The sequence below is a fragment of the Opisthocomus hoazin genome, chromosome 1 (assembly GCF_030867145.1).
Source record: "Opisthocomus hoazin isolate bOpiHoa1 chromosome 1, bOpiHoa1.hap1, whole genome shotgun sequence".
Taxonomy (NCBI): Eukaryota; Metazoa; Chordata; class Aves; order Opisthocomiformes; family Opisthocomidae; genus Opisthocomus; species Opisthocomus hoazin.
The window spans coordinates 14,845,290-14,871,842 of NC_134414.1; the positions used below are offsets into that span (position 1 = coordinate 14,845,290).

The following is a 26,553-nucleotide window of genomic DNA, read 5'->3' on the forward strand; positions in this document are numbered from 1 at the left end:
TGCAGCGGTATAGCTACACGAGGCTCCTTTTTGCCTCTAAAAACCTGACTCCAGCTCACTTCTGTTGGCTTCAAGCTTTGGGAGAGAGTTTGAGGGCCCATTTTAAAATGACCTTATGCAGCACCATGGTTCATCTGTGAATAATAAACTCTTAAGCACTTGATGCTGCTCTTAACCATCCCAAGGCTGGTTGTTTTCCAGAGACCCAAACCATTAGGCTGGGCCAAGGACGCTGGGTGAAGTCCCAGGGACATTTGTGACAGAGAATGGGCATTGCTTAAGGTTGCTATTTGTTCCCTAATAAGAGCTTCTGGACTAATGTCATAAGAAAGCATGCAATTTTTTTTTCTGTAAGACACCACCATTTATGTGTAAAACCAGATCTGAATTTGCACCATTTCTTTGTCTTTCCATGACAATAATTATGGGATGTACATTGTATTTAATTTAATTACATGTAATTACCCTTTTACCAGCTACTTAGCTTTAAATGCCTTATATTTTGATACATCTTTTTTTAACTTTAGTATCTTTTTTATGACTAGAATCCGCAAGCTGAGAATTTATACAGGTACAGCTCTGGATACAGTTGCTTTGGTAGTGGAAAGCATTGCTTTGCAGCCTTCTATTACATGTCACGGGATATAATAATGAAAGCTACCCTTCCACATCTGTCAAGAAAATTTGTGTCCAAATCAGTCTCAGGCAGAGACTGTTATTATAGGCTGTGCTTGCATGGGCTGACCACAGTAGACCAGCAGTCTTAAAAAATAAAGATTAGCCTTTTTTCCTTGTTAGGAAACTTCATCTATGTTTGCAAAGTTTACATGTAAAAAATGTATTTGATGCAAACTGTTTAACAAAAGCACTATGCAGTTGTGCGACTGTATGAACTGGAGGATTACAAACCTTTGTAAAAACACATCCTGTTAGTTCCTGGCAGTCATGATAATTAGACGTCCCATATCAGCTGCTAAAAAAGATAAAACAGCATGGGAGAAGTAATCACAGATCAAACCAAAATGATCCGTGGGGAAACATTTAAGACCGTATGATAGCGTGGTATGTGACACTGAGCAATACTGAATGGAGAGAAAGGCCAGTTCAAACCGAGAGTTCTCATTTCACTCAGATACTTCAGTAATCAGCGAGAAGGAGACCCGAAACAGAAAACTGCATTACTGTCTAATGAGGTGTTAGAGGACTCGGGGCAGGGGGTTTAGTATCTGAATATGGCACTTTATTTAAAGCTCTTCCTTCAGAGGTTTTCAAGGAGAATACTTGATTCTTGCAGGATGCCAAATCCTGCACAAGGGTGAGCCGTCAGGTGGCTGCACTGTTCCATTACTGGATCTCAGAAAGCCCATAAACCCAGTGCTTCCCTGCTGAAGATGCAGAAAATCCTGCAAGGTCATCCTTCCCCTGTGAGGGTGGGAGACATGAGCAGCCAGTTAGGAATTCCTGATGGAGAAGGGAGCAAGTGTGGCCGTAAGAGGGATAGGTTGCATATGCTGGTCTACTCGACCTGCCTGTGAGATGGGGAATCTGCTCTCTGGGCACGTGAAAGCAACTCCAGGCTCACTAATCTTATGGCCAGACTAAGCAGTCTCAGAGAGCACACCAAGGCAACGTGTCTGTGCCAACTTCTCTTGCAGCGGTTCATCTGCTGATGGAGTAAACATCCTCTGTGATAGGGAAGTACGGACAGTCTGGCTTTCAAAAGCCATTTTCTGGGACAGCAGAAGGCCTCTACTGTGATTTGAGCCCCTGACCGTGCGCTGCAGGCCACCTCAGCAGCGGACTTCACAGTGATACAACCTCTCTTCAACTTCAAACACAGGAAATGAAAATTATTTCTTTTAAATCTGTGTTTTCATGTAGATTCACACTGCAAGACATTCTTATGTACAGAAAGCATTCTGTTCCTGAAAATAAATTCAGATTTTCCCCCAGCTAGCCTGGGAATTTGTAGATAACTCCTCCAAGTATCATTCTTTTCCCTCAGGAGAAATGTGACCAGTAATTGAAGCACAGGGGAGCCATTATCTCCGGTTTTATATATGCCTGGTTAGATGCACCAATATTGCTGCATCACTATTCACCTTTTTACAAAAGGAACACCATCAGCTTCACAAGGGGAAAGAATGAATGCAGACCTGTAATGCTAGAATTCTAACAGGTGTAGTAAAAAGTAGAAAACATTACAGTATTAAAATGTCTGTTTGTTAAATACCTGCTTTTCAGTATATGTATGTAAAGGAAGTGGTAGCAGAAATAGTTCTGCAATGCAGTGAGTATAAAACACCCTTGAAACAAAATTCTTACCCTGCACGGGTAGGTTTCATAATATCCCTTTTTTTCCAGTAGCATAATTGAGGATCATCTATTTGACCTCTTTCACATTTTATGTAAGTAGAGGATTCTAAAATCTATAATCTCAATTACTCTCTTAATAGACTGTCTTCAATTTTTTTTTCACCTGTTGACCTACAGGATAAAGCTATTTAGAAGAGATGTTATTGTGGAGAGCGCTGCCTTAGTGAAAATGCTGAAGGACAAAAAAATCCAATAAGGAGACTGGGAAACACATTTGTAAGCACACTGCTCAAGTTTAATTTATTCAGTATGCATACTGTGAAACATCTGGGTGTCTTTAATGTACAATCAGGTGTTAACTTGGTACCAGCTATTACAGTCAGCAGCTTGCAGCAAGTTGCAAGCACTTGACAGAAAGCAAATTGTCTCCCTAACTGATCCCATAGCACAGAAGCCTGTGAATAAGAAGGCAGTTTAGCAGTAAAATGCCAAAGGTGGGGAAGAAAGCATATTCAGCGCTATGTTACCTCTTCTTCCTAGGCTTATGTCTTTTGTTTTGCAATCCTGTATTTTTTTAGTGCGTTTCCTGGGTGGCCATGCATCCATGTGCACAAAACTGCTAAGTTTTACCAAGTAATCTCGGCCCTCCTGGTTTCAGTCCTCCAGGGCACAGTATGGTGGGTTGCCATGACAGTTAGCTGCTAATACAACATTGTTCTTTTACTGTTTCAAGAAGGAACGGCCATGGAAAGTAGTTGTATTTTGCAGTCACGTTTCAGCACAAGACAACCGATGGTCTCCTTTGTGCCTGAGAAGTTACAAAGCCACAAGCGTTTCTTCCAATTTTGCCGCAGCAGCTCAGACCCTGGGAACACAGAAACAGCCTAACACAGCCGCTCTTGCTTCATCCACACGTGCAGCAGAATTGTTTCTCTCAACAAGAATAACAAAGTTTTTCTTCAGTTTTGTGTTCCTCATAAATCAAGGATATCAGATGGCTCTGCTTTCAAATCCCAACGGCTGCAAGTCTCACATGTATGCTAAATGGTCCCTTTCAGAAGGAAAACTAAAACATGAGGATAAAACCAAAGAAGCGAACAAGTATTGAATCAGGCTTACAAGGAGCAGACAGTAGTTGAAAAGGAAAAAGGGGTTTGGGAAAGGTAGGTCAGCACTGGCTCTGAGGGTGCAGCAGCAGCTTTGCCAGGCTGGAGACAGGCGGAGCGGCACTGCGGGTGTACCGCCGTGGTCTGAATTTACTCCTTCTGCTCGTACAGCGCGTCCACAAAGAGCGCGGACCGAGGAAGAGAGGTGAAACCAGCAGTGCTGAGCTTCCCTCCGCGCCCTCCCCGTTTCTGGTCCGGCCGAGAGCCCTCCCACAGGGGCTTTCGCCCTGGGAATCCCTGACCCAGGTAACTGCTGGTGTAGCGCAGTGAGGAAACCAGGGTCATAAACCCCTTCGAACGCGCGCTGGGATCGCCCGATTCAGTGGATAAAAACATCAACTCCGTTCAAACCAGCCCTCGGGCAGGGCCTGGCTGAGAGCAGGGCGGTGAGGGAGAAGGGCCTGGCTGAGAGCGGAGCGGTGAGGTAGAAGGGCACCAAACGCCTCCCCTACCCCCAGCGCCTATTTTGTAGTCACCGCGTTCGGCCTCACCGGCCAGTCACGGCTTTCCGCGGTTCTCATTGGTCACCAGAAGGCAGGGGCGGGGCTCTGGCGCACCGGGAGGCGGGGAAGGGTGGCCCGCTGGCGCATGCGCGCTGCGGTGAGCCTGGAAGGTTGGGCGGCGTGGCGGGAAGCGGCGCGGGAAGCGCTGCGCGTGCGCAGAGGGCCAGTCCCGCCGCGCCTCCTGGTTTCCCGCCGCGCCTGCGGTCATTGGCCGCTCGGGGCGCGCGCCGGAGGTGACGCGGCAGGAGGCGGCAGCCGTTGGCGGCGGTGGGAGCGCGCGGTCGTGCGGGAGTGTCGGGTAGGTGCGGGGCTGCTCGTTCCCCTGCGCTTTGCCCCGCGCTCACTTTTCTGCGCCTGGGGCCGGGAGCGCTTCCCTGCCGCTTCCCTCCGCCTTGTCCCGCCGCAGCCCGGGCTGGCCGAGCGGCCGCCGGTGACCGGGGGGAGAGAGGGGGCGGCCCGAGCGGGCGCGGGGCCTGCTGGGCCGCGCTGGCTGGCGGCGGGGCTCGGCCTGCGCCTGCTCCCCGCTGCCCGGCTCTGGCGAGAGCAGGCGCTGCCGCGGCTCACGGCGGCCCCCGGGGTGCGGTGTGCCCGGGGGAGGCCGGCTCGGGAGTGGCCCTCGTGTGCGCGCGCCGGTCGCTTTGCGCGGCGGCTGAGCCTGGGCAAGCGTCGGCCGCTGCCGCTCTTGGCCCTCAAGCGTCGGGTCTCTTGGCTCTGGATTGTGCCCCCTCTGGACCGCACTTGCTCTGCGGGGGGGGTTGTAGTCACTTGCTCCGTAGTTGCGTGTGTCGATGAGCTTCTGGTTTGCACCTCGTCAGCTGGGTAAGGGAAGCCTGGCAGAAACCGCGGTGTGCTGTCCCTCCTTATCCTGTAACGAACTTGGGGTTCGTTGGCCTGATAACCCTGTTTCAAAAGCATCCTTATGGATAATTATTGTGTTGATACACCTCGATTTATTTAGAGTTTTGGGTATTGTGTCTTTTTTGTTTATGATGCTGAAAAGGAATCTTTCCTCGTGTAACATGTTGCTTAAATTGTTGGTGCTATGTGGATTGTTCACTAGTAATAACCTGTTGATTTTTAAAACTAAACAGTGGCTTTTGAAAGTCTTTGTTGGTTTGTTTTGAGAGAGTATCTTCTGGAATATAAATATTTAAAGATCAAACAAAGATTGGGGGGCAGTTTTGGACTAGGCTGCATATCACGCCGAAAAAAGGTTTCGGGTGGGTGTTTTTTGGGTTTTTTTGTTGGTTTTTTTTTTTTTTTTTTTACAGTGCAGATAAAGATGGTAATTGCAAGGAAAATGGGAAACAGTCTGTAGAGCCAGCAGATCCTGGTTCAACAACAAAATCTACAGGGAAACATCATTTGAAATGGCTGCTTAAAAAAACTGAAAAAAATTATCAGTGAGCAATTTTAGTGTTCTAGTGAAATGCTTGGCATGCAGACAGTTGCCGCAGTTTCACAGTCCTGAAGACAGAAAACCTTGGACTGTAGTCAAAAATGTTAACAAACTCAGTATCTTGTATCTGAGAGTTGTTATGACAATAGTTCAGTACAAATCACCTAAATGACCAGCCTGCTGTACTGTGTGGTATGGTTTTCAGTAGGTTTTTTTGTTTTTTGTCTTCCGAGGACTGGAATTGTGTTTGCTGTCCACTTTGCAGGTGTGCCTGTCTGGTCCACAGTGTGGAATGTGAGTGTGATACTGTTGCAGAGTTTACTACATTATGTAATAGTTCAAAAGCAGTGCATTTTGCCACTGTGACAAAGACAGTCCCAACGTTGAGTACAGTTGGAACAGACTTAAACAAATGTAGCTCACACTCCTAGATACCATGATGGATTTGTAACATTGTGGCAATATCTCATTTTTATAGCAGGTTTACCTGTATCATTTACGCGCAATCTCTGTTTTTTGTGCTGTTCTCATAGAAGTCAATTATTCAGCATTTCCAAAGATGAAGAGGAAATTTGCAAAAGTTGGGAAATTGAGGCTTAGTCCTAATGAAGAAACTATGCTTCTGAAAGAAGAATATGAGAGAAGAAGAAAACTGAGGCTACAGCAAGTATGCCTATATTTTTGCACGTTGTGTATTTCATTTAATGATGTAACAAATAATTTAGGAAAATGAACTGAAAAAGTTATTTCATGTAAACTAAATTGCGGGGTCATAATATTGTCTATTAGGTTTGTATTTAGTTTGTGAATTATTTTCCTTTTCCTTTCTCATGTTTATTTACTACTAAGTGCATATTTTGCTTGTGATGCCTTCTCTGTTTGCTAGATTCACTTTGGCCTGTGTTCCAGAATCTCTTCTTTTCTGCCAGCTTCACAATATCTACTGTTTTTATTTGTCACTGGTCTCTCTTCTGCTGATGTTTTACTTGTGTAAAGATTCAAACCTCTTACAGTGTTCCAGGTGTGTTCACAGTGATCATGCAGAAGAGATAAGGCAACTCCTGCTATCACAGAACTTCACAGCTTTCCACTAGATGAACCGAATTGCTATAACATGTCATAGCTCTAGATGCCTGAAGCACTGCTCCTTTTGGAATGTCTGAGCAAAGTATCTTTATGCTCGTCAGAACATGTCTGTTGATCATCTCATCTTCCATTTCTGTTCTGCTGTCAGGACACGGGGCTATCTCTCCTCTTCTTACTCTTTTCTTAGCCTTCCTCTGCTGTGCCCTACACAAGCTGTTCAGGTCTTTCACATCTTAGACAAATATACATCTTCAAAGGTTTACTACATACTAATCTTTCACCTCTCTTGGGCTTTTTTCTTGATATCTTTTTCTCTTTAGCGAAGCCAGTTTTGCTGACAAAGTGGAAATCAAAAAATTAGTAAACAGAATTTAATTTATCACTATAGTTGCTGATCTTTAAACCATGTTTCATAGTGACAGGAGTCTTTATTAAAGTATTGTGTTGTATTTTTGGAGGGAAGGATATTCCAAGCAATTTTTGCATTTCATGTATTAGTTGCGTGTTGCTCTTTGGACTTTAAGCAAAACATTTAACTAAGATGAAATTTATTATTTAAATACGAATTTTGGGAAAAGGCAATAGCAACTTTAAAGTATTTTCCGGACAGATGTTAATGGAATAATAGATGAGATGGCAAGCTGGAAGGAGGGTAGAGGATGTTGTGGAAAGACTTGTTGCAAAAAATATTGTGCTTTTTTAAGTCGCTAACAAAACTAAATGCTGTTTTTACAGGTTAGAGAGCAACAGAAGTATATTGCCTTGCAGATAAGACAGAAAGTAAAGCAGAGGAGAGAAGAACGACTACATCAGTTAGAAGAGGCGCTGAGAGCTGAATGGCAGAAAGCACAGGATGAAAAGATGAAAGCCTTAGAAAAACTGTATTTATCGAGCTTAAGAGCAATTGGTGAGGGTCACCGACAAGCCAAGGAACACGTAAGTAAAACAGTTTAATGTTGTTGTTGAAGAAATTCTTGATGTTCCAGAAATACCAAGATTGCTGTTTGGTTTTTTTATATTCTTGGTCTTGCAGTCCTAATACCTAAAACGACAGTTTTTTGAGAATGGAAACTTCTTAGAAATGTTGATGTACTTTTTTGCAGATGTCTTTCCACAAGACCAGGATTAAATGGCCCATCTGCTAAGGTTTTGCTGTGCAGTCTGAGTTACATTGTTTGTGTTAGATGGTGCACGTATATGATAGTGTATATTTGTACTGGACTAAATTGCATGTGGTGAATCATTGTTTCAAGTATGCCAGTAATATAGTAACTTTTTTCCTCTGCCTTGTAACAGTATCTTTTCTATGGTTAAGAAAATACACTGTACTTTTTCTCCGGTGCTCAAGTGACGTGGAAAGTCTTGGTAAGGGCTTCAGAGGCCTTTGACTAGACTGCAGACTGGTGTAATTTCTTAATTCTGCACCTGTAAACTTGCTTTTCACTTTCTCTGACTTCATATAGCTTGTATAGGCTCTCTCTGAGAGATCATTGAGGTTGTTGGGTGGAAATTTTCCATAGATTTGACTCTGAACCAGGTTTATAGAAATCAACAGTGCCACAGATTTCTTGCATGACTTTTGCAGACTAGCTTACTTGCTGAATTAGTCGGGCTTTTTAACCCGAGTGAAATAGCATACTTTTCCATACCTCAGTGTCGTTTGTAAAGTCCTTTCTGATGCTAGGATGGATGAGTTTGTGGAAAACTGTGGTACCAATGCTGTAAGAACAGAGAACTAATCAGAAAGAAATGTTGCTGTTGATACACGAAAGGTAGTAGCATGTGTTCTCTGTACAGTATAGTCAGCATTTGCAAAAATGTGAAGGTATATTTATTTTACTCTTCTTATCAGAGAGATGCAGAGAGAAGCTAAGGTTTCCACATTAATATCTCATTACATTGGCTGAAGAATGTGGTAGACTTGCTGCTGTTGATGGTAGAGAAGAGAATAAAGATGGCAAAGAAGGAAAAGTTGTTATTTGGAGTATTTTAATACAGTAGAAAATAATTTTGAGCTTGTGATTCTTACCAGCGGTACTTAATTTGAAATACTACACTGACAGTATGAGAAGCGAGTAAAAATCCGTATTAAATGCTTCCAATATTTTATTGTTAAGGAACCTGACTTAGAAGCTCTGGCAAAGCAAGCAGAGGAAAGGAAACAAATAGCAGAGAAAAGACATAGGAAAGCCCTGAAAGAGCAGAAGTACCAAAAAGAAAAATTACTTCGTGAGCAAGCCCGGTATGTGATAGTTATCTAGTTTTATTAAGCATAGAATGCATTTTACAGTGTCACAAGGAGAAAGGCAAAAACCTTGGCACTTCTTGCTTGAAGCTTTTTTAATCTTGAAATTTTGTGGGTAAGAGAATTAATGCTCGTGGACAAAGCTTGTGGATTTTGATAAGAACTGTAGTTTTAAAACCAAGACAAAAATGTCAAGTATACAAGCTGGCCTTATAGACTCTCAAAGAGTGGAAGGCCTTTCATGTCTGTATCCCTATTTTCAGTCTAGGTTGTTGGCTGGCAGCTATTCAGTGACATATGAAATGAAATGTTCTCAGGCCGCTTCCTGATGGAGAGTTACCCGCTTGAAAAAAGGTCCTATTGCGTTTGTCATGGTCTTTCTTGTAAGCAGTTTTTTTTAAGCAGATCGGACTGAACTCGAGCTGGCATGAGAAATGATTGGTGTGCTCTTGGGAATAGTTGTGCTTGAGTAGAGCAGGGACTTCTTCATTAAACACTTAGTTTTGTCCACACTTGAGCAATTAAAATATGTTGAAGTCATGCAGTGCTTTCTGAAAACTGAAGTGAAAAGCAGGCATTCCTCTTTGTTCTTTAGAAGTTTGCATGTATTAACATTTTTGCATTACTTCAAGAAATTAATTTTCGAGTGCTGCCTTCCAGCTGAAGTTCTGTTGAGTTTTCATTGTGCTTGCCCATCCCTATCTCCCAAGCATTCAATGCAGGTACATCTGAATCTGTTTACTTTTAGGTTTGCCTTTTATTTTGCACAGTGTCGTCGTTGCTTGAATAATTTTACTTCTTTCTTCTCTTTTGTGTTGGTTTGTGGGTGTGTGGGTGTTGTTTGTTTTTGTTTCCCCCCCCCCCCAAGACGAACAAATGCACGTAAACATGCTCTGGAAGTGGAAAGACAAAGAGCAGCCATAGTTGCAAGCCTGCCACCTCCTCCACCACGTCCTCTTGAGGTGCGTATCCATGATGCAATAGTGATCACAATTTCAGGGTGCAGTATAAGGTAATGATTTACTTATTGGTCTGACTCCTCATGACAGGATATCCAAAATTGCTAAGGAGAGTGATTCAGCAAAAAACAAGAATATTAACAAATTATGTATTAGCAGACTTCTTACTGCTAAACTTTGGTATTTGTTTATTTCTGATCTCTTGCTATGTGTGGATTTTATTTCTTGTCATCTGAGATCTTATTTTTGTGGTTAATGTGTCTTTTGAACTTTACTGTGATGTCATTTTCATTTAATAGCTGCAGGGATATTAAACTCTACAATGATCTTTCTCAGCGTGTGCACACCACCTTCTGTCGTAATGATGCAGTAGTAGCACTTTGTTTAGTTCTGTAATAAAGATAGTTCTACCATTCCAGCTGTGGGCTTTTTTGTTGTTTCTGTTTCTCAAATTTCTTTGTCTCTTGTAGGGAGTACTAAATGTAGGGTAAGCTGTTTAATTTTGGTAGGAAACCGGTACCTAAGTCTATTGAGGAGGAAAGTAGATAAAAACCATATTTTTAATTCTATGCTGTACCCTTTTTAGGGGGTGACTTTGTACCTCCTTCATGCTGCTTTGATTTCAGAGAGATTCTGCAGGGGCATAGAAATTAGTGTAGGATTGCAGATCTGAACTGCAAGAAGAACTCAATGTGCATTTTTACTTTGGAGTTAACTTTTAGTAAATCTGATTTAGCGGAACTTAATGGAGTTTAAGTTGCCTTATGTGATGTTGTGCCATTTCAGACTGTCAAGTTTAGGGATATTCAGACCACTGACAAGAGAAGAAAGGAGTAAGGTTTATTAGTTCCTCTGAGTTGATGAAATTATCAAAGCTTTTCCCAGCTACAGCCAGCATGTTGTGTGTAGGTTAGTGTGTTGGATGACAGGGATTTGGTAATGATGTACCTGGAAAAACTGGGTAAGGCTTGACCCTCCTCACAGTTTTCAGAATGGTTAGAAGTGCCTGTATACTTTCGCGCACATCCCTTAGCACGTGCTTCTCTGTAGGTCTCCTTGTTGGCTGCCCAAGGGTTTTCTTGTTGTGGAAGGTGGATATGAGTGAGGATTAAAGCATGTGTTGTAAGGGAGTGGTAAAGTTCAGGGTTATTTCTGGTGAAGTATATGCAATATTGGAATTTAGAACAGTTGCAGTAAGGTCCTGTGTGGTACAATTCAGGTAAATTCAAACACTCTTTCCTGCTGCCGTTCTCCTCTACGTGGTTCCATGTGACATATTCCCAGTGTATCTGCTCTAGAGCAGATGAAGGCTGTCTCAGTTAAAACTTTGACACTTTGTTTCCTGGTTTTCCGATGATTGTGTTGCTCAGTTTAGCATTGTTGGAAAAGCATAACATGCTGCAGCATTGTTTTCAGGTAGCTTTTGCAGTTTAGGATGTGGTTTATGTTGCCTTCTATTAATAAACAAACAAACGAAAAACCCCATACCCCCCCAAAAAACCCTGAAAAACCAAAACCCAAGTTTCTAATTGGTGACCAAAAGTCATCTACGGTTAACATGTTTATTTGTAGATGATAGAGTAGCTAAAAAGACACAGTACTAGATAATACTTTTCATCTAACAACCTCAGTAATGCATCTCTCTTTCCATTTTACAAATGCAGAATTTGCTGCTTCTTTAGTCTTTTTTCACCAGGAAATACAAGGAGTCTTTGTTCAGATTTCCCCAAGTTCTGGTACGACTGCATTTGTGGTTGCGTTGGATGACAGGTCTGGGTCAGTACCCTGTTTAAGGATTGCAGAATCGTAACTTCCTTTCCTGAAATTCTACAGTCTAATGCAGTTTCACCCATGAAAAATATCCTTTACTCACCTTTTCAGCAAACATTATTTTAGCTCGTCTTAGCAGAGTTTGTAAACGTCTGGATTTTCTACAATATGTGGGTTTTGTTTCTTTTAAGAAGTTCATGCTCTGACAATTCTGCAGACATGTTGGATTTTTGCTGAGGAGATTGCATTGCATTGTTTAGATGTAGCACAGCATGTCAATTTGATCTATGTAAAGACTAGTTGGCCTGGAGCTTTTTTCTTAGTTTTCATATCTGTGGATTTTGATCTTTTGTCATATGCCTATGTTGCTGGGAGGGCACAGGGTGAAGAATAAAGTTATTTTCTTGGAAGAGTAACTGGATACCGTGTACCGCGTGGGGTAAATGCTCAGTAATTGAAAGATCAAAGATGATTAGAGCTGTGGCTTATTCCTAGTTCTATACAGAGGGAGAAAACAAAAGATGTTAACTGTCAATTTCGGGGTGGGGGAATCTGGGGCTTTGTCTGGCAAATGCATTACTCAAAAGACACTGAATATGAATTGCTTAACTTTACTCCAAATCCTGTGATTTACAGCAAATTCCAAGGTCATCTGCATAAGCATGCTTATTTTCTTGAATCAATTTACATAAAGAGCTTATTAAACATAACTATAATCATAATCTGATGCTCTGTTGCAATGACAATTGAATAAAATTTCATAAAGCAGAGCTAGGGCAGTGTTGTTTATTGCAGGATTACTTAGAATATAAGAAACATTTTCTGAAGATACTCCGATTATTTCTAATTTACCCAGTTCCAAAAGAAGTGTTTTTGCTCTAGATGTGTTGTCGTAGCCATATTCAGTTCTCAGAAGGATGGCTTTTACGAATTGAGGCCTTATTTAGACCAACTCTGAAATTACTTAATTGAAGTTGAACTGTAAACACCATTTTATTGACAAATGTCACAGTTCTTGTGAAATTTTTTTTATATGATCTATAAGGTTTTTATGCAATGGAAATATGACCTAAAATGTTACTATACTCTTCTTGAGTATTCATAACAATTGTAGAGTTGGATTTTTTTTTTTTTAATTTTGTGATATGTTGCAGTGTTGCCAGATTTTAGTACAGAATTACTTACTTTTTTAGGGAGAGAAAAAAAAGGTCGGGAAAAGTTAAAAATTTCTTGATGGAAGTATGGGTGGATTCGTAACTGCAGTGGTTCCACCATGAGGTGTAATAATGTTACAATTTTTTTTTTTCCCCGACCTAAATTGCTTTGGACATTGATTGGAAAATCAAGCCTCCAATGTAATTCTCACATCTGCACAGCTTTTGAATAAAATTCTGGATATTTGATTGATTAAATGTAATTATTAATTATTGGGTTTTTAATATTACATTTTTTAAAAATTATTTGGAAGACCGAGGCTTAAGTATACCATATTACTTTCAGAAACTCTATGTCAAACAGTTGGTGTTCTTACTAATGAGGTTTAGGCATGGGACTTGTCTGCTTTCAGAGCAGTCTCTACAAGAGTTTTAGTTAATGTTGAGCTGTTACAATTACTATGATTTATTGATTAAGAAAGTTAGCAATTTTTAAACAGCATTATGTACAAGTAAAAGTGAAATCCCTGATGGCGTGCTTTTATTTGTATGTATCTTTTTTTTTCTTCCTACTAGAAGAACATGCATTTGCTTAAGAATCATGAAATAAGTTCTGTTGGTAAGGCTAAAACTAGTTGCATATCATTGGATTTTAATTTAAAGACTTCACTTTCTACAGTCTTTATAAAACAGCGAGAGATAATCAATACTAAAATTATGTATGCCTTATCTCACATAGCCATAAGTTTACGATATTCCTGAGATTTAATACTGCTGTTTGTGTACATGCATTTGCTTATGGTCATGTTATTTTTAAACCACTTGGGCTATTGGCCTATGAAACTTGCTGGTTTAGTTAGTGTGGGTAAGAATCAGTTTTTAGGAGAAAGTCTAGGGAAGAGGAAGCTGAGAGAAGATTAATGGGAGAGATACTAGAAGTACAAAGGCAGGTCCTGCAGAATACTGAGTTACCTAACCTGGATACCTCACTACTGAGAGCATCGGGCTGAGCCAAAGAAGAGGGAGGGTCTGGTTGCTCAGTTTTCAGACTCTTTTGGACAAGAGTTGAAATGGGGCAGTGTATCCAAAATCTTTAAAAACAAACAAACAAAACCCCCAAAGCTTTGTATTATATGAGTAGACACTTTTCAGTGAAGTTATGGAAAATGCTCTTTTCTCTGGTTGACTAATAAATTAAGCATAATGGGTTCTGAGTTTCATACAGATAATCTGTACTCAAGAAGTGTTATTTTGCTGCTAGGTATAATTATATTGTGGATCTGTGATTGCCCTGCTTTGAGGCGAGGCTGACAGCTGTTGTAAGTGGGATTTGTATTAGTAGATTAAATCCAAGTGCTTTTGAATTAAGGTAATACTTTTGAAACATAGAGGTAGAGCTCTCTGGTGAATGCCAATTTGTGTGGAGGAGTTTGCCTTAGGCTGTTGGATGCTTTCGGTTGTTAAGCCCTTTAGATCTGCGTTGTGCAGATGCGATTTATTGATTATTAAATGTATGTAAAGTTTTAATAACAATATTTTTTGGGATGTTGCTTTCTTTTAATACTAATTGAAATGTACAGATCACTTACATTCTGTGTAGTTGCTTTGCTAGAGAGGCTGTTCTGTGCTACAGCTGTACTTTTACTTTTCTTTCTAGCATTTTGAGGTGAAAAGGACTCCTGCAGTGAAGCCCTATAGTGCTGACAACTTTTCTGTTACACGTTATCATATTTCTGAACCTTACGTGGACCGAGAAGTGGATGGAGAGCAGGTGATTAACTCCCAAGTGTTTGTGATACATGCTTCCATATACCTTTCTTTATGTTGCATACAGTGTCTGGATATCAGCTGTTCAGTTTTTTAGGACTTGCTTAAAAATGTGAATTTGTATAAAGCAGCAGTTACAGAACTTACTAAGCAGAATCATAGATGGGGAAACTTGCAAGGCCTGTTTTGTGTTCAGTCACTTGCAGGATGGTGCCTGACAGTCTTTCACACCTGAACAGCCCTCTGTAAGGACTGTTCACTAGACTGGCATAATGTTAGGACATTCAAATCTTCGGCTTTGTGGCTTATGCTAAATTAATAGTTGCAGTTGCCTTGCTTCTTTCTTCTTTCTCTTCGCCTCTTTTAGCTATGTACTCCCAGTCTTTACCTTCTATTTGTGTTCATCTGTTCATGCAGTCAGTGGTTTCAGCTTGCCAAAATGGCAGAAGTCTAATTTGGAAAAAATAATGATGAATAGATTTTTGCCAGGTGGGACAGGTTACTCAAGTTTACAGTACACTCAGACAAAGGCCAAAGTCAGATCAGAAGAAGGGGAGGGCCTGAAAAAGTGAGAGATGGAGCAAGAGCTTAGCTTTCAGAGGCAATTTTTGAATTAAGGTAATGCTGTTGAAAAGTGAACCAGACAATGCTTTGATTTATCAGTGATGTGAGGCCACAATCTAAGTTCCTGTTCTGGATCAGCCTCTTTTAGACTAGAAAGGCTCTCTTAGTAAATTTGTTTTTGTGAATATTTTCTTCAGTGCATTCATGAAGTTTTCGTTCAAAGTTTTAGGTGTTCCTAACATTTGAAGGACTAAGCCTAAACAATAAGAGGAGATGCTGTAGTTTGCTCAGCTTTGCAATGGAAAAATCCAAAATGTTAATCTTTGTAGCCTTGCTGATGTGCAATGGTTTCTTTTTATTTTACGTAATTATTTTTTAATTTTCATGTGTTGGTAAGATTTGGTTTTTAATTTAAAAATTGCAGATTGTTTCTAATTTCCCAAATGAGAATGAAAACACTTCTGTATTTCCTGCCCCCCCCATTGTTCATAACAAAACTATGAGGATAGAAGTAGTCAATCTGTAGTATCGTCTGCATTGTTTAGTTTTACCTTGTATTTTAGGAAAAATAACCCTCTGCTATAACAAATAAATCATAGAAATGATTGTCCTTAGTACAGCTTGAAACTAGAACACTTTGACACCTACACTTATGGAATATGTAAAGATATTTTTTTTCCCCCAAAGGTAAAAAAGCTAGTTTGATCCTGCTTGTAACCAAGAATTATTAACCTTCAAAGGTGTTTATGTGGCATTATATGCCATTTCTAAAAAAGTGCTTTTGCTACAGAATTATTCACTTATTTATTGTTACATATGCTTTAAACTACTACAAAGAACTTAATGGACTAAACTACTGATTGACTGCCAGCCAGATGCTCGGTTAGCTGCTGAAGAAGAAGGGAAGCGTTTGGAGGAGCTACGCAGAGAAGCAGAGAGGGAGAGAAGAGAGCAACTTGAAAAGGCACATCTCAGAGGAAGTCATGCCTTGAAGAAGGTCCAGTTGGCTCAGGTAGGCAAAGTAGTTGTGCCTATTTTTAATGTCAAAATGACCAGTGTTAAGTAAGTTTGTAGGTAGCTGATTAGTAAAGGAATTATAGTTAGAGGAGAAAAATTGATGGACTAAATGGATTTTTCAGAATGTGTTTGAAAACCGTCAAACTCTGTTTGCTTATTTTGGCTATCTGGGAAGGAAGGAGAATGAAAGCACACAGATTAAGACCAAAATTTAGAAGAATATTGTTCAATTTTTGTTATCTTAATGTATGACCAGCTATTAAGCAATTGGTAAAGTCAGGATGAACTTTTTTAACAGATGATGAGCTCTACTTTTTCACATCATTGTTAGTTGGGGTTGATTATTCTGTGCTTCAGGGGAAAAAAGTTTATTATTAAGAAGGCAACAGTTTATTTTTTATTTTTGGAAAACTCTTCAAAGATTTTACTTAAAGACTGAGGTTCTGCTAGTGTATAACTCTGGAAATACTGAAATTGTTTCCTTTAAGAAGCAAAAATTGAACTACTGAGAAAGGTCTTTGTTACCTAGAGGTATGCTCTGAAATTTATTATCTGTTGTCTTCACAAGTATTTTTGGAGGCTAGAAACAGAAGAAGCTTCCTGTTTTTTTACTTGAGATATGATTGGCCATGAATGAGTAACCTAACTAAAATAAGGAACTGTGGAAATCATAGAATGGTTTGGGTTGGAAGGGACCTTATAGATCATCTAGTTCCAGCCCCCCTGCCATGGGCAGGGACACCTTCCACTAGACCAGGTGGCTCAAAACCCCATCCAGCCCAGCCTTGAATATATTACTATTACAATTAGATAAATTATTGTATTTATATTATATAAAATAATATAAAAATATTGCTCCTTAAGTTAACAGGAAAAAAGCCCAACCAAACTTCAAATAAAGCTTTTTTAAAATAGCTTTCATATATAATTGTAGTGTGCTAAGAGAATTTAGTTCACATCTTTAGCAGTTGCTGAAGTACATAGTCACAAAAGTAACTTGCCAAAGGAAGTACTCATTTACCTTATAAAACAGAAGATATAATTCTGTTGAGGAAAGCTGGCTTACAGGTGTACAGTCTGTTCCTTTATTTAACATTAGATCTTCTAGGTAGTATTGATGACTCTTGTGTTCAAAGGTCAGATACAGCCTGCTCCCAAGGAATCACCTTCTCCCTAAAATAAAGTTAACGTTAAACATTAAGGATTAAGCAAACTTCATGGTAACCAAATAGAAGTATTTTATCAGTCCTGACATACAGCTGTCTGAATGTGAACACTAAATATTTACGATATCCCTTTTTTGTACTTGAAGAATAGGGAAAGGCTTCTGAAAGAACTCGAGCAATTGCAGAATATGGATCGGATGCGCAGGAAACAGATTGTAGCACAGATGCCACCTCAGATTCTTGTGCCTGCATACAAACGCATGGAAATGAAAGAAGAATGGCAGAGAGAACTGGAGTTTGCATTTGAAGATATGTACAGTGAAGACAGGAGTAAGTGATTTGTTGGAGGCTGCTGAATCTGGCAGCCCAGTAGCAGAGAAGCTGCTGCAGCTGCCTGTTCCAGGCCCAGCTGGTAGCAAGGCTGTGTGTGTATTCGCAGTAGGCACACACACGAGCAGGCTCTAGGTGCCCACGCACACAGCTGGTCACACAGAAAGCACAGCACTAGTGTTAAACACAAACACGAGTCACCTCATCCTAGTCACTGCTGTGGCTGATCAGGATGAAGGCCTGTTAGTGGGCTATACGTCTGTCTGTATGGTACGGATGCCTCCAGCAGTTGTCAATTAGACACTGAAGTCTACCCAGTAGCTGTCCCCTGCATCCCAGGTCTCCACCTGTCACGCTGTGGATCCCCCAGTAATAGGTCTTAGACACCCAGTCTATCCAGTAATTCATTCTGGACCCTGCAGCCTTCCATTTACCTCACATGCACACTGGTGTGCTCAGATATGTGCTGTGGATCACTCAGTAAGCGGCTTTAGACACTCGCTCTACCCAGCAGCTGGCCCTCGATCCTCAGTCTCCCCGAGGCCTGCTGCTCCACGCCGGTTGTTGCTGCACAGACCCAGTCGGCCGTGTGAGTGTACACACGGCTGAGCACACGCTGTGGATCCCTGCGGTAACCGACCTTCAGTACTCAGTCTTCCCAGCAGCTGACCCTGGATCCTCTTGTCTCCAGCTGTCTCCAAGATACACGCACGTGTGCTGGCAGGTTTCTTAGTTGGCCCCGCGACCCTGTGGTGTCCCCTGTAGTGAGCTTTGATCTCCTGATCCCTCCGCGAGCCAACTCGCAGATTTCCTGGCCTCTCCAGTATCCAGCCCAGTCCTAGCGGCTGCTGGATGCCTAGCTCCTCAGCCTCTTACCGGTCTTGCTGGCTAGCCCAGCTTGCAATTCACTAGCCGCTGCGTGCTGATGCTCATACCCACATACTGTGCAGTCACTCTGATCTCTGCAGTTGTTGGCAGCGCTCTGGGCACAGATGCCCCTGTGACTTCTGGTCCCCACTCCACTTGCTGGTCCTTATTTATCCATACACTTGCATACAAAATTAACGGTTTCTCACCCAGGAAAACAGCTAGAAATGGAATTTAGCGAGAAGACAGGACAGGCTGTCAAGCACAGTGCACGGCCAGACGAGCGTACTGTGGCCCCTTTTATCCTCTTATTCTTACTTTTTTTCCTCACAGTTGTTCCTTTCCAGACTAACTTGATCCTTTCCTTTCCCTGCCTTTGGTTCCTCCCCTAAATATCTATAATAAGCATACAAGCCCAAGATGATCTTCCTATGTGTCCCACATCCTTTGTAGGCAGTAACCCCCTCCTAAGGTGATCCTGGGAGAGCTCCTGTTGACTCGGCTTCTAGGATTTCACACCTGGGCCCTGTGATCAATCAACCTTTTGTGACAGCCCTGTGAGCAGCCAGGTCCGGGTGTATCTTTTCCGCGGGTGAAGTTATTTGCATCCTCCTGCATGGAGTTGTTCCTGTGTGTTGCTCTTTGTGTAGAGATGAGCCTTTTATCACATAAACTTTTGTTTTGAAAGATGTAGCATGTTCTAGAGGAAAACCCTGTGGAATTTATGAATTAATAGATGGCTGATGATCTAAGCAATTTTGAATCTTCTGTTTTGAAAATAAAAAATAATTTAAGTCTGTGAAACAGGCTATTGATATTTGAACTTCTTAAGGATTTGTATGATGATTGTAGTTTTGCAATGGCGTTGGCTTTTTATTCCAGTTGGTCATTTTATGTGGTTGTATTCTTTTAATTAGAAATGAAAGGAGACCTGATTTTGCAGTTTGAGCCACAGCCTTTGCCAGCCCCTTCTGACAGATCTCAAGATAATGATCTTGATATCTCTTTGGAGCAAGAGTCTGCTTGTGACACTCAAACAGAACCTGCTTGTGATACTCAACAAGAATTGGGACAGATAATAGAAGAGGAGGTCCCCAATACATCAGAAAGTAAACCTTTTAAACTTTAAACTTTTTTCTTTTACAGTAGATTTAATTTAATGTAGCAAATAAATTCAGTATTAACTAAAATGTCTTAACTACTAAAATTCCTTAATGCCTATGAAGTATTTCAGTATCAAGTGTTTTATGATGTTTATCATGGATCATAATACTCTAACGATTATGAATTTCAAAATGAAAATGTGTCTTTCTAATATATTTCAGTTCATTTGTATACTGAGAATAATGTTTAGTTGTTGTAAGAACTACACTGTTAGTAGCCATAATTATTCCTATATAATTAGTGTAAATTATGGGATGATGCTGGTATGGGAACTTAAAATAAGTAGACTTTCACATAAAGTCAAGCCTTAACTTTGAAATATTTCAAACACAAAATAAAAAGTATTTATGTCCTTTAGGTTCAGGTTTGTGGTTGAGTTGCTCCATATTGTGAGTAGGCTGCTTGTGGCATGAGCAGGATAATGCGGTGTGAACAAGAAGTGTGTGTTAGCGAACTTTGCTGCTTGGCCAAGCATTTCTGCCACATCACTTTGATGGCACGATCTGTTTTTTGATCTGTGATGTGTTGTGTTGCCAGTGCTAATACAGAGGAGAGGGCAGGAACATACAGGCAGACGGGGGGACAGTACTGCTTGTTTCTGCAACAGTACAGCCTAGGAGTAGCCTGACTGTGAAACACTACAACTAGCTTAGCCCTCCTTTTGTAACATGCAGAGACAAATTACAGCTTCTGTCTTGCAGCTAAGAGCAAATATTGTTAAGCTTTTAAAACTTGGCAAATAGCTCAGATGTATTACCCAACTATGTAAGTAATTTAAAAAAAAAAAAATTTTGATTTTTATAATGTGAATATATTCATTGCCTGCAACTCTTAGCAGTATATATTCTTTACAGATAATGAAGAAGCAAAAACTCGTCAACCTCAGTCAAAACTTGCCTTAAAGAAATTGCTGAACAAGATAAGAAGCCAAAAAGAGGAGTGGACCACAAAAAGTGAGAAAGAGATTCAAAGTGAAATCGAGACTATTGAATCGGGCACAATTGCTAGCGAAGAGAGACGATTATGTGATTTAGAACTTAACTACGAGCAACAGAAAAATACAGTATGTGAAGCCAAAGGTAAGTAATCATAGAATGGTTTGGGTTGGAAGGGACCTTAAAGGTATCTCATTCCAACCCCCCTGCCATGGGCAGGGACACCTTCCACTAAACCAGGCTGCTCAAAGCCACGTCCAGCCTGGCCTTCAACACTGCCAGGGAGGGGGCAGCCACAACAATAGTGATAGTAATACATGCTTGCATCAATATTTGTTGTGTAGGAGCAAAAAGCCTTGTAGGAGTGGACTGTAACAAAACTGTTTAATGAGTTTTCAGTGGTGGTGTTTTGTCACATTGCCAGAAAGTACAGTTCTCCTGTCTTTGCCCACAGTGCGTTGTGGATTAGTTGAAACCACAAATTGGAGAGGTTTTTGTGCTTATGTTCCATTTTGCCCATTAAGATCCTGTGGAGAAAAGGTATCCAAAATACCTTTGTATCTTTTAAATCTCGCCCAGATTGTTTTCACATTTGGTGTTAACCATGCTTTAATAGGCGTTTGCCTCCAGGAGTAGAATTCTCAGTGCAAAATTGGGCATTGAAGTTCTGTACCTATTGAGCTGGAAAAGCCAGATGCTTCAGAGACTCACAGCTAGAAATGCAAAGACAAGCATGGGCTGATGTGTCTGAAATCATGTTGGGTTTTTTCTGCTTCTGAGCACCATTCTGAAAAGCCTCTTTGTAAAACTGAAATTGATAGCAATTAGACATTCAATTTCATTTGGTAGCCAAATCATTTTGGGTTTACTTCCCGTTTCTGTCCTTTGCTCTCTTGGTTACGCTAGTGCTGAGGTTAGTGAGCTTGTGTGCTGAGTGGGATTTCTGAAGTATTCAAGTGATCGAGTTGTGGCGGTGGTGTTTTTGTTTTTTTTTTTTCTTTCATATGGTGCTTGTTTTTTGGTGTTTTTTTGTTTGTTTTTTTTTTGAGTGTAATTGATTTAGTTGAATTGTATACATGGATTCACCAGCATAATGCCTGGGGATTGGAGAGTGAAGCAGGAGTGAAAACATACCCCTCTGGAAAATATGCTGCTATTTGAACCTGGTAGTACATCATGAAGGGTTGCATTTTGTGCAACAGCCAAATGTTAGATTGTTTGCCCAGACAGTGCTAGTTTTAGACCCTCTTTGCTCTGAGAGGTTAATGTGTGGCTTTTTAATCTTCAGGATGCTCTTGCCATCAGGCTACCAAGTAATCTGGGTGGAAGCAATCTTCAGTCCCATTGGAGCTGAGCTATTACTGTATATTTGAGAAAGACACATGATAAAGGGCCATTAAAGGCTTAAATAATACCAAAAACTGATTTTCCAGGTTATGAAGATAGGCAGAGCAGTGGGATGGACATGGTAATGTTTTCAAGAGCAGCTTATGCATATTGTTTAGAGAGGTTTGGAAACTAAAGCAAGACTTAACAAAGATCCAGGGCTCTTTCTAACTGCAATTACAGTTAAACAATATGTGTTTTAGACTCTGTGAAAACGTTGGAAAATACAGTTGCAGCTGAAAATTCAGTTCTAATCCATCCTCAGGAACAAGCAGCTAAAATTAGAATGGAAGAGGAGAGACGAAAGTGGGTAAGTGTCTGTGCACTTATTCATGTCTCAGTTATGGTGTAAAAAAGTGCTGTACAGACTTTAAAATGCTTCAGCAGCTATAGACCCTTTCAGCATGCTTGTAACACTTAAATAAACTTTTACTGTAGCATTTTCTGTACTTAGCCTCTGTGTATTAACTTTTTACGAATGACTAAGCTGTAGCTGGAATTTAGAATACTGGAAAAACCCAGTTTCTTAAAATCCAACAAGTGTTAGGGATGCCACCCTATGATTAAATGAGAATCCTAATTGTACATTAATACCTTTGCTTTAGGGAGGATGTAGTCAACAATACACAGCTCTGAAAACTTTACTAATTCTGTGTAATAATATAGGAAGGTCTGTGGCATTGTGTTTAGAGTGACAGGAAAAGCTTACAAACTTCTAGTGGTTTGGTTTTGCTGTTTGGTTTTTTTTCTTTAACTAGGAAACAAATGCAGAAAGTCTGTTGTGTCTATGGGAATGCTATGTTTATTGTATTTAGAAAAGAATAACTTTGTGTTATTTCATTATATATATTGTGTATATGTTTCATTACATTTTCATTTTTGTTGTATCCTTGGAGACCTACCAGCTATTATGTGGTGATTTATCAATTTAAAAAAAAAAAAAAAAGAGAAAGTTGAAACTGGAGTCTTAGTACAGCCTGAAATTATAGAGTTAAAGGTCAGGAATTCAGGAAACAAAAATGTGACAAAATAATATTGGTTTGGGGAAAACAAAAAGGAGCAGATCCTCTGTGAAAATGTGGTTACTTTCTTCAATATTAGTTTTCCCCCACTTTGCACCTGCACGAGTGCATATATTGCTATGTCCATATTAACGGTTCTCAGGTCTAGCTTTTTCTCGGATTCCTCTTCCTGACATCCCCATTCAGACTGTCTCATTAAAGGCTGTTGTCCACTTCATCTTTGCCAGTACTTTGAAATTCTTCTTTGCTTCCGTTCTAAAAGTAAACATGGTGTTGCTACGCATGGATTTAAGTGATTTTTAGCTGATAGGTACATGGAAAGAGAATAAAAATAAACAAACCACTTCAGAGATTTATGGAGTGCTCTCAGAGTGGTTATACATTAGCTATTTCGTAAGTTTTGTAAGGCTTGAATTAACATTTAAATGTGGTGAACTCTTGATGAAAAGCTCTGTAAAATGCAAAGTAGATTTCTGAACTCGATTTAAGGACAGACTTCTTTTGTAGTCTCTGGAAAGTGATAATGTATCTTGAGTGGTTAGATTCTGATTTTTTCCTGTTCTGTTAATTTGAGAACAGGTAATAGTGCAGTAGTAAAAGGATTCAGGGACTATTAGAAATATCTAGCCAGTAAAACAAAAATATTCTTGTAACTTTGGAACTATTTTTAAAGGCCTCTTACAATTCAGAAATGCCTATCACGAGCAATAAAATTTCTGCTGTAAGTTGGAACAGAGTTTTGTGTGTGGTAGTGTCTGCGAGGGGTCTTTGATTTCTTTGTCATTCAGTTCTGGAGATTCACCCTCATTTTTCTTTTCAATAGAATGAGCAGATAGAGCAACAGAAACAAGAACAGCTGGCCTTGCTTAAACAAATTAAGGAAGAGAGAGCACGTTTGGAGGCTGATTTTCTGAAGATCCAAATGCAAACCTGTTTGGAGGAGGCCCAGAAAAAAAAAGAGGACGAAGAGCAGGGTCAGCTGGTACAAAGCCACAGTGTTCCTTCCACGGATGAGCAGAACAAAGTGGAACGTGAGGTGAAGAATTGTAGGAAACTTTGTGTAGTTTTTAAATTATCCTTATAAAAATCAAGAGCACCGTTTGCCAATTTTAAATTCTATCAGTCAAGACAGTCAATTTTTATTTCTTAGGCCATGAATCAGAAGTATAAAAGCTTCCCTTTGTTTAATGTAGGAGTTGGTATTTCACATGGTATCACCGGACTTTGAATACTGGATTGTCACGGCGTAGTCTGAGGGATGGCATGTCTGTTTAAAATACCTGTTAGTAGAATCTGATTAGAGTCATGTAATGATTATGCATGTACACGTATCCTTTTTCAAGAAGGAAAAAAAAAAACGGGGGGGGAGGACAAAAAAACCCCACCACTATGTTTTTATCTGTCTAAATCTCAAACAGCTACTTAAAGGAGAGGAATTGATTGAGAATGTTGGAGGAAAGTAATTTTAAAAAAAAATCTTGGATCATTTTCACAACCTGTACTCTTCTGAATAATCTGGTTGCCTTGAAAATGCAGCTCTGTTGGATCATTTCTCCCTGAGTTTGCTGCTGGGTACATTTACCTCTTTGAGCTAAGCTGCTGTAAACGCCATTGACTTTGACGGTGTACACTCGACTTGCCAAGAGAGGCTGTAGCTGTAGACCATCTGTTCCAGAAACTGCTTTAGCTTCATTGCCTCAGGCTGAAATCTCACAGACTTCAAACAGTGGTACAGAGTGGCTCCTGTAAACTTAGGAGAAAGAATGTACAGCTTAAGGTTATTGCTTTAATAGTTTTCTGTGAGTTATTTGTATATGTGCATTTAAAATTATTTTATTTTGATTAGACTGGAAATACTGCTGTATCAGAAACCAGGAGTCCTAGAGAAGACAGCCATTTACAGATGATTCGTAATTATCAACAACGCCTTCTGCAGCAAAATCGGTAAATTCCTTTATGAAGCGGAAGTCTGAGTTGCCTGTTTAAAAATAATTTGAATTGCTTTGATTATTGAAATTAATGCTTATCTGTGAATCACTCTGGAAAGACTCATGTTTTCTTTCTGTTCAGGCTACACAAACAGACCATTGAAGAAGCTAGAAAGCATCTACAGGAGTATCAGGATAAATTGAAGCAAAGATACTCGTCTACTTCTGCAACATCTCTGAGCTCTGTGGCAACAAAATCAATGAATTTAAAGCCTGTCTCGGAACCACTTCTACAGAGGCAAGGAGTGCAGCCAACACAGTACCAGTCATCTGAACAAGCTCTTGCACAAGAGTATGCATGGTCACTACCTGTGTTTTCAGGAAGACTGCCTGTGCTGGAAAAACCACCTTCACAGAAACATGAAGAGCAAGTGCACAAGGTTTGTCCTGGCAGACACCTGCAGTTTTTAGAAGCATCGAAATTGAAGCATGGTAAGTTTCACTTGCCATGTGGCTGTCCTTCCCAGGAACAAGTGGGAATGTTGGAAGCCTCCAATAATCATGTCGGAGAACCACCTCTGTTCCAGTTACCATCAGGGTTAGTCATGAAAGATGTCACTGCAGTAAGAACGCAACCGGAAGCACGCATGCAACATGTTAGATTTGTCTTGCCAGCAGAAAATTCCTCTGAGCCTTCAGAAACGGTGCACTTTAAGGAGTCATCTCAGAAGATGACTAACCATCAAACAGAGACAGAAGCTGGAGAAGAACCTCCATTTAAGACACCTCTTATGCCAGCAGCAGAGGAATCTCCTATAGTTCAAGCTGTCTCAGCTGATTCTTTGGTGTATCGGCAGGGATGTGCAGAGCCCACTGTCAAAACAAGCCTTGAACAGCCTCTCGGTCTTTCTGAACACGTGACTTTACCTCGTGAAGAATCTAAAGCCCAGAGTGCTGAGGAATTCTTGATATCAAAAGCGGGAGATGGGTCTTTGTTAAATTATTCTGATATACTGAGTTTGAGGAACAGAGTGTTGGCCTCATCAGAAAGCATCCAAGCTCAGCAAAAGCATTTGAAAGAATTGCAAGAGCAGCTAGATGCACAAAGAGAAGCTCTTCTTTCTAGACAGAAAATACAAGAACAACTGCTTTTACAGAAGCAAGATAAATTGAAGGAGCAGATGCGGAGACAGCAAGAGGCTTTGAAAGAAATTTTGAACAAGCAGGTAAGCTTTATAAATGCTTTACATGGCGAGTCATCTAGTAGGTGATCAAACTTAAGAGTGAGTGCTACTGACTAGCAAAGTATCCTGTGGAGTGTTGATAGTTCTAGGTGATTTACTGTAACAAAAGTTTTAATTAGGACTTGTAAATTGTAAACAGTAGTTCTTTTCTGTAAGCCCCAAGAGCACTGTTTTGTTCAGTCTAACAGAAATAGTATGAACTTCTGTGCTTGGTCGCTGAACGTAATGCCTGTTGAATGAGTTACATTGTCTGAAATATCTGCAGGTATAGTTTGCTTTAGCTCTAGAAATGCAGCTGAATGCGTAAAAGATTTCTTGTGTTAAAAATACTTAAGCAGTACCTCAAAGGATATTGTAAGCATTTTGAATATATTATTTTTTAAGTTTGTCTTTTTCATATGTACCTGTTAGGAAATTGGTACGGCAGCTGCTCTCTTGACTTGTAATTTTGCTTGTTTCTGGGTGGGTAACAGAAGAAAAATCCAAATTAATTTTTGAGGTTCTAATAAAGCTCCTTTTTTTTAAAAAACAACAACAGCAAAAACAAACTAACCCAAAAACAGTA

General features: G+C 40.3%; 1 protein-coding gene across 5 annotated transcripts in view; it reads left to right on the top strand.

The window, feature by feature from the left end:
* Nucleotides 1–4,208: 4,208 nt before the first annotated feature.
* The window catches only part of CEP295 (centrosomal protein 295), a 45,575-nt gene continuing 23,230 nt past the window's right edge, over nucleotides 4,209–26,553 (top strand). For 4 of the 5 annotated variants that reach the window (XM_075417333.1, XM_075417340.1, XM_075417345.1 and 1 more), the window contains exons 1-14: nucleotides 4,209–4,283; nucleotides 5,918–6,051; nucleotides 7,206–7,406; nucleotides 8,588–8,712; nucleotides 9,584–9,677; nucleotides 14,256–14,369; nucleotides 15,801–15,941; nucleotides 17,259–17,442; nucleotides 19,227–19,418; nucleotides 20,328–20,552; nucleotides 21,998–22,104; nucleotides 23,640–23,852; nucleotides 24,663–24,760; nucleotides 24,887–25,970. In XM_075417333.1, coding sequence (XP_075273448.1) covers nucleotides 5,944–6,051; nucleotides 7,206–7,406; nucleotides 8,588–8,712; nucleotides 9,584–9,677; nucleotides 14,256–14,369; nucleotides 15,801–15,941; nucleotides 17,259–17,442; nucleotides 19,227–19,418; nucleotides 20,328–20,552; nucleotides 21,998–22,104; nucleotides 23,640–23,852; nucleotides 24,663–24,760; nucleotides 24,887–25,970 — 2,886 coding nt within the window. In that variant the 5' untranslated portion in view covers nucleotides 4,209–4,283; nucleotides 5,918–5,943. Of the gene's footprint in view, nucleotides 4,284–5,917; nucleotides 6,052–7,205; nucleotides 7,407–8,587; nucleotides 8,713–9,583; nucleotides 9,678–14,255; nucleotides 14,370–15,800; nucleotides 15,942–17,258; nucleotides 17,443–19,226; nucleotides 19,419–20,327; nucleotides 20,553–21,997; nucleotides 22,105–23,639; nucleotides 23,853–24,662; nucleotides 24,761–24,886; nucleotides 25,971–26,553 lie in introns of those variants that run through there. The other variant, XM_075417357.1, reaches the window with a different exon arrangement.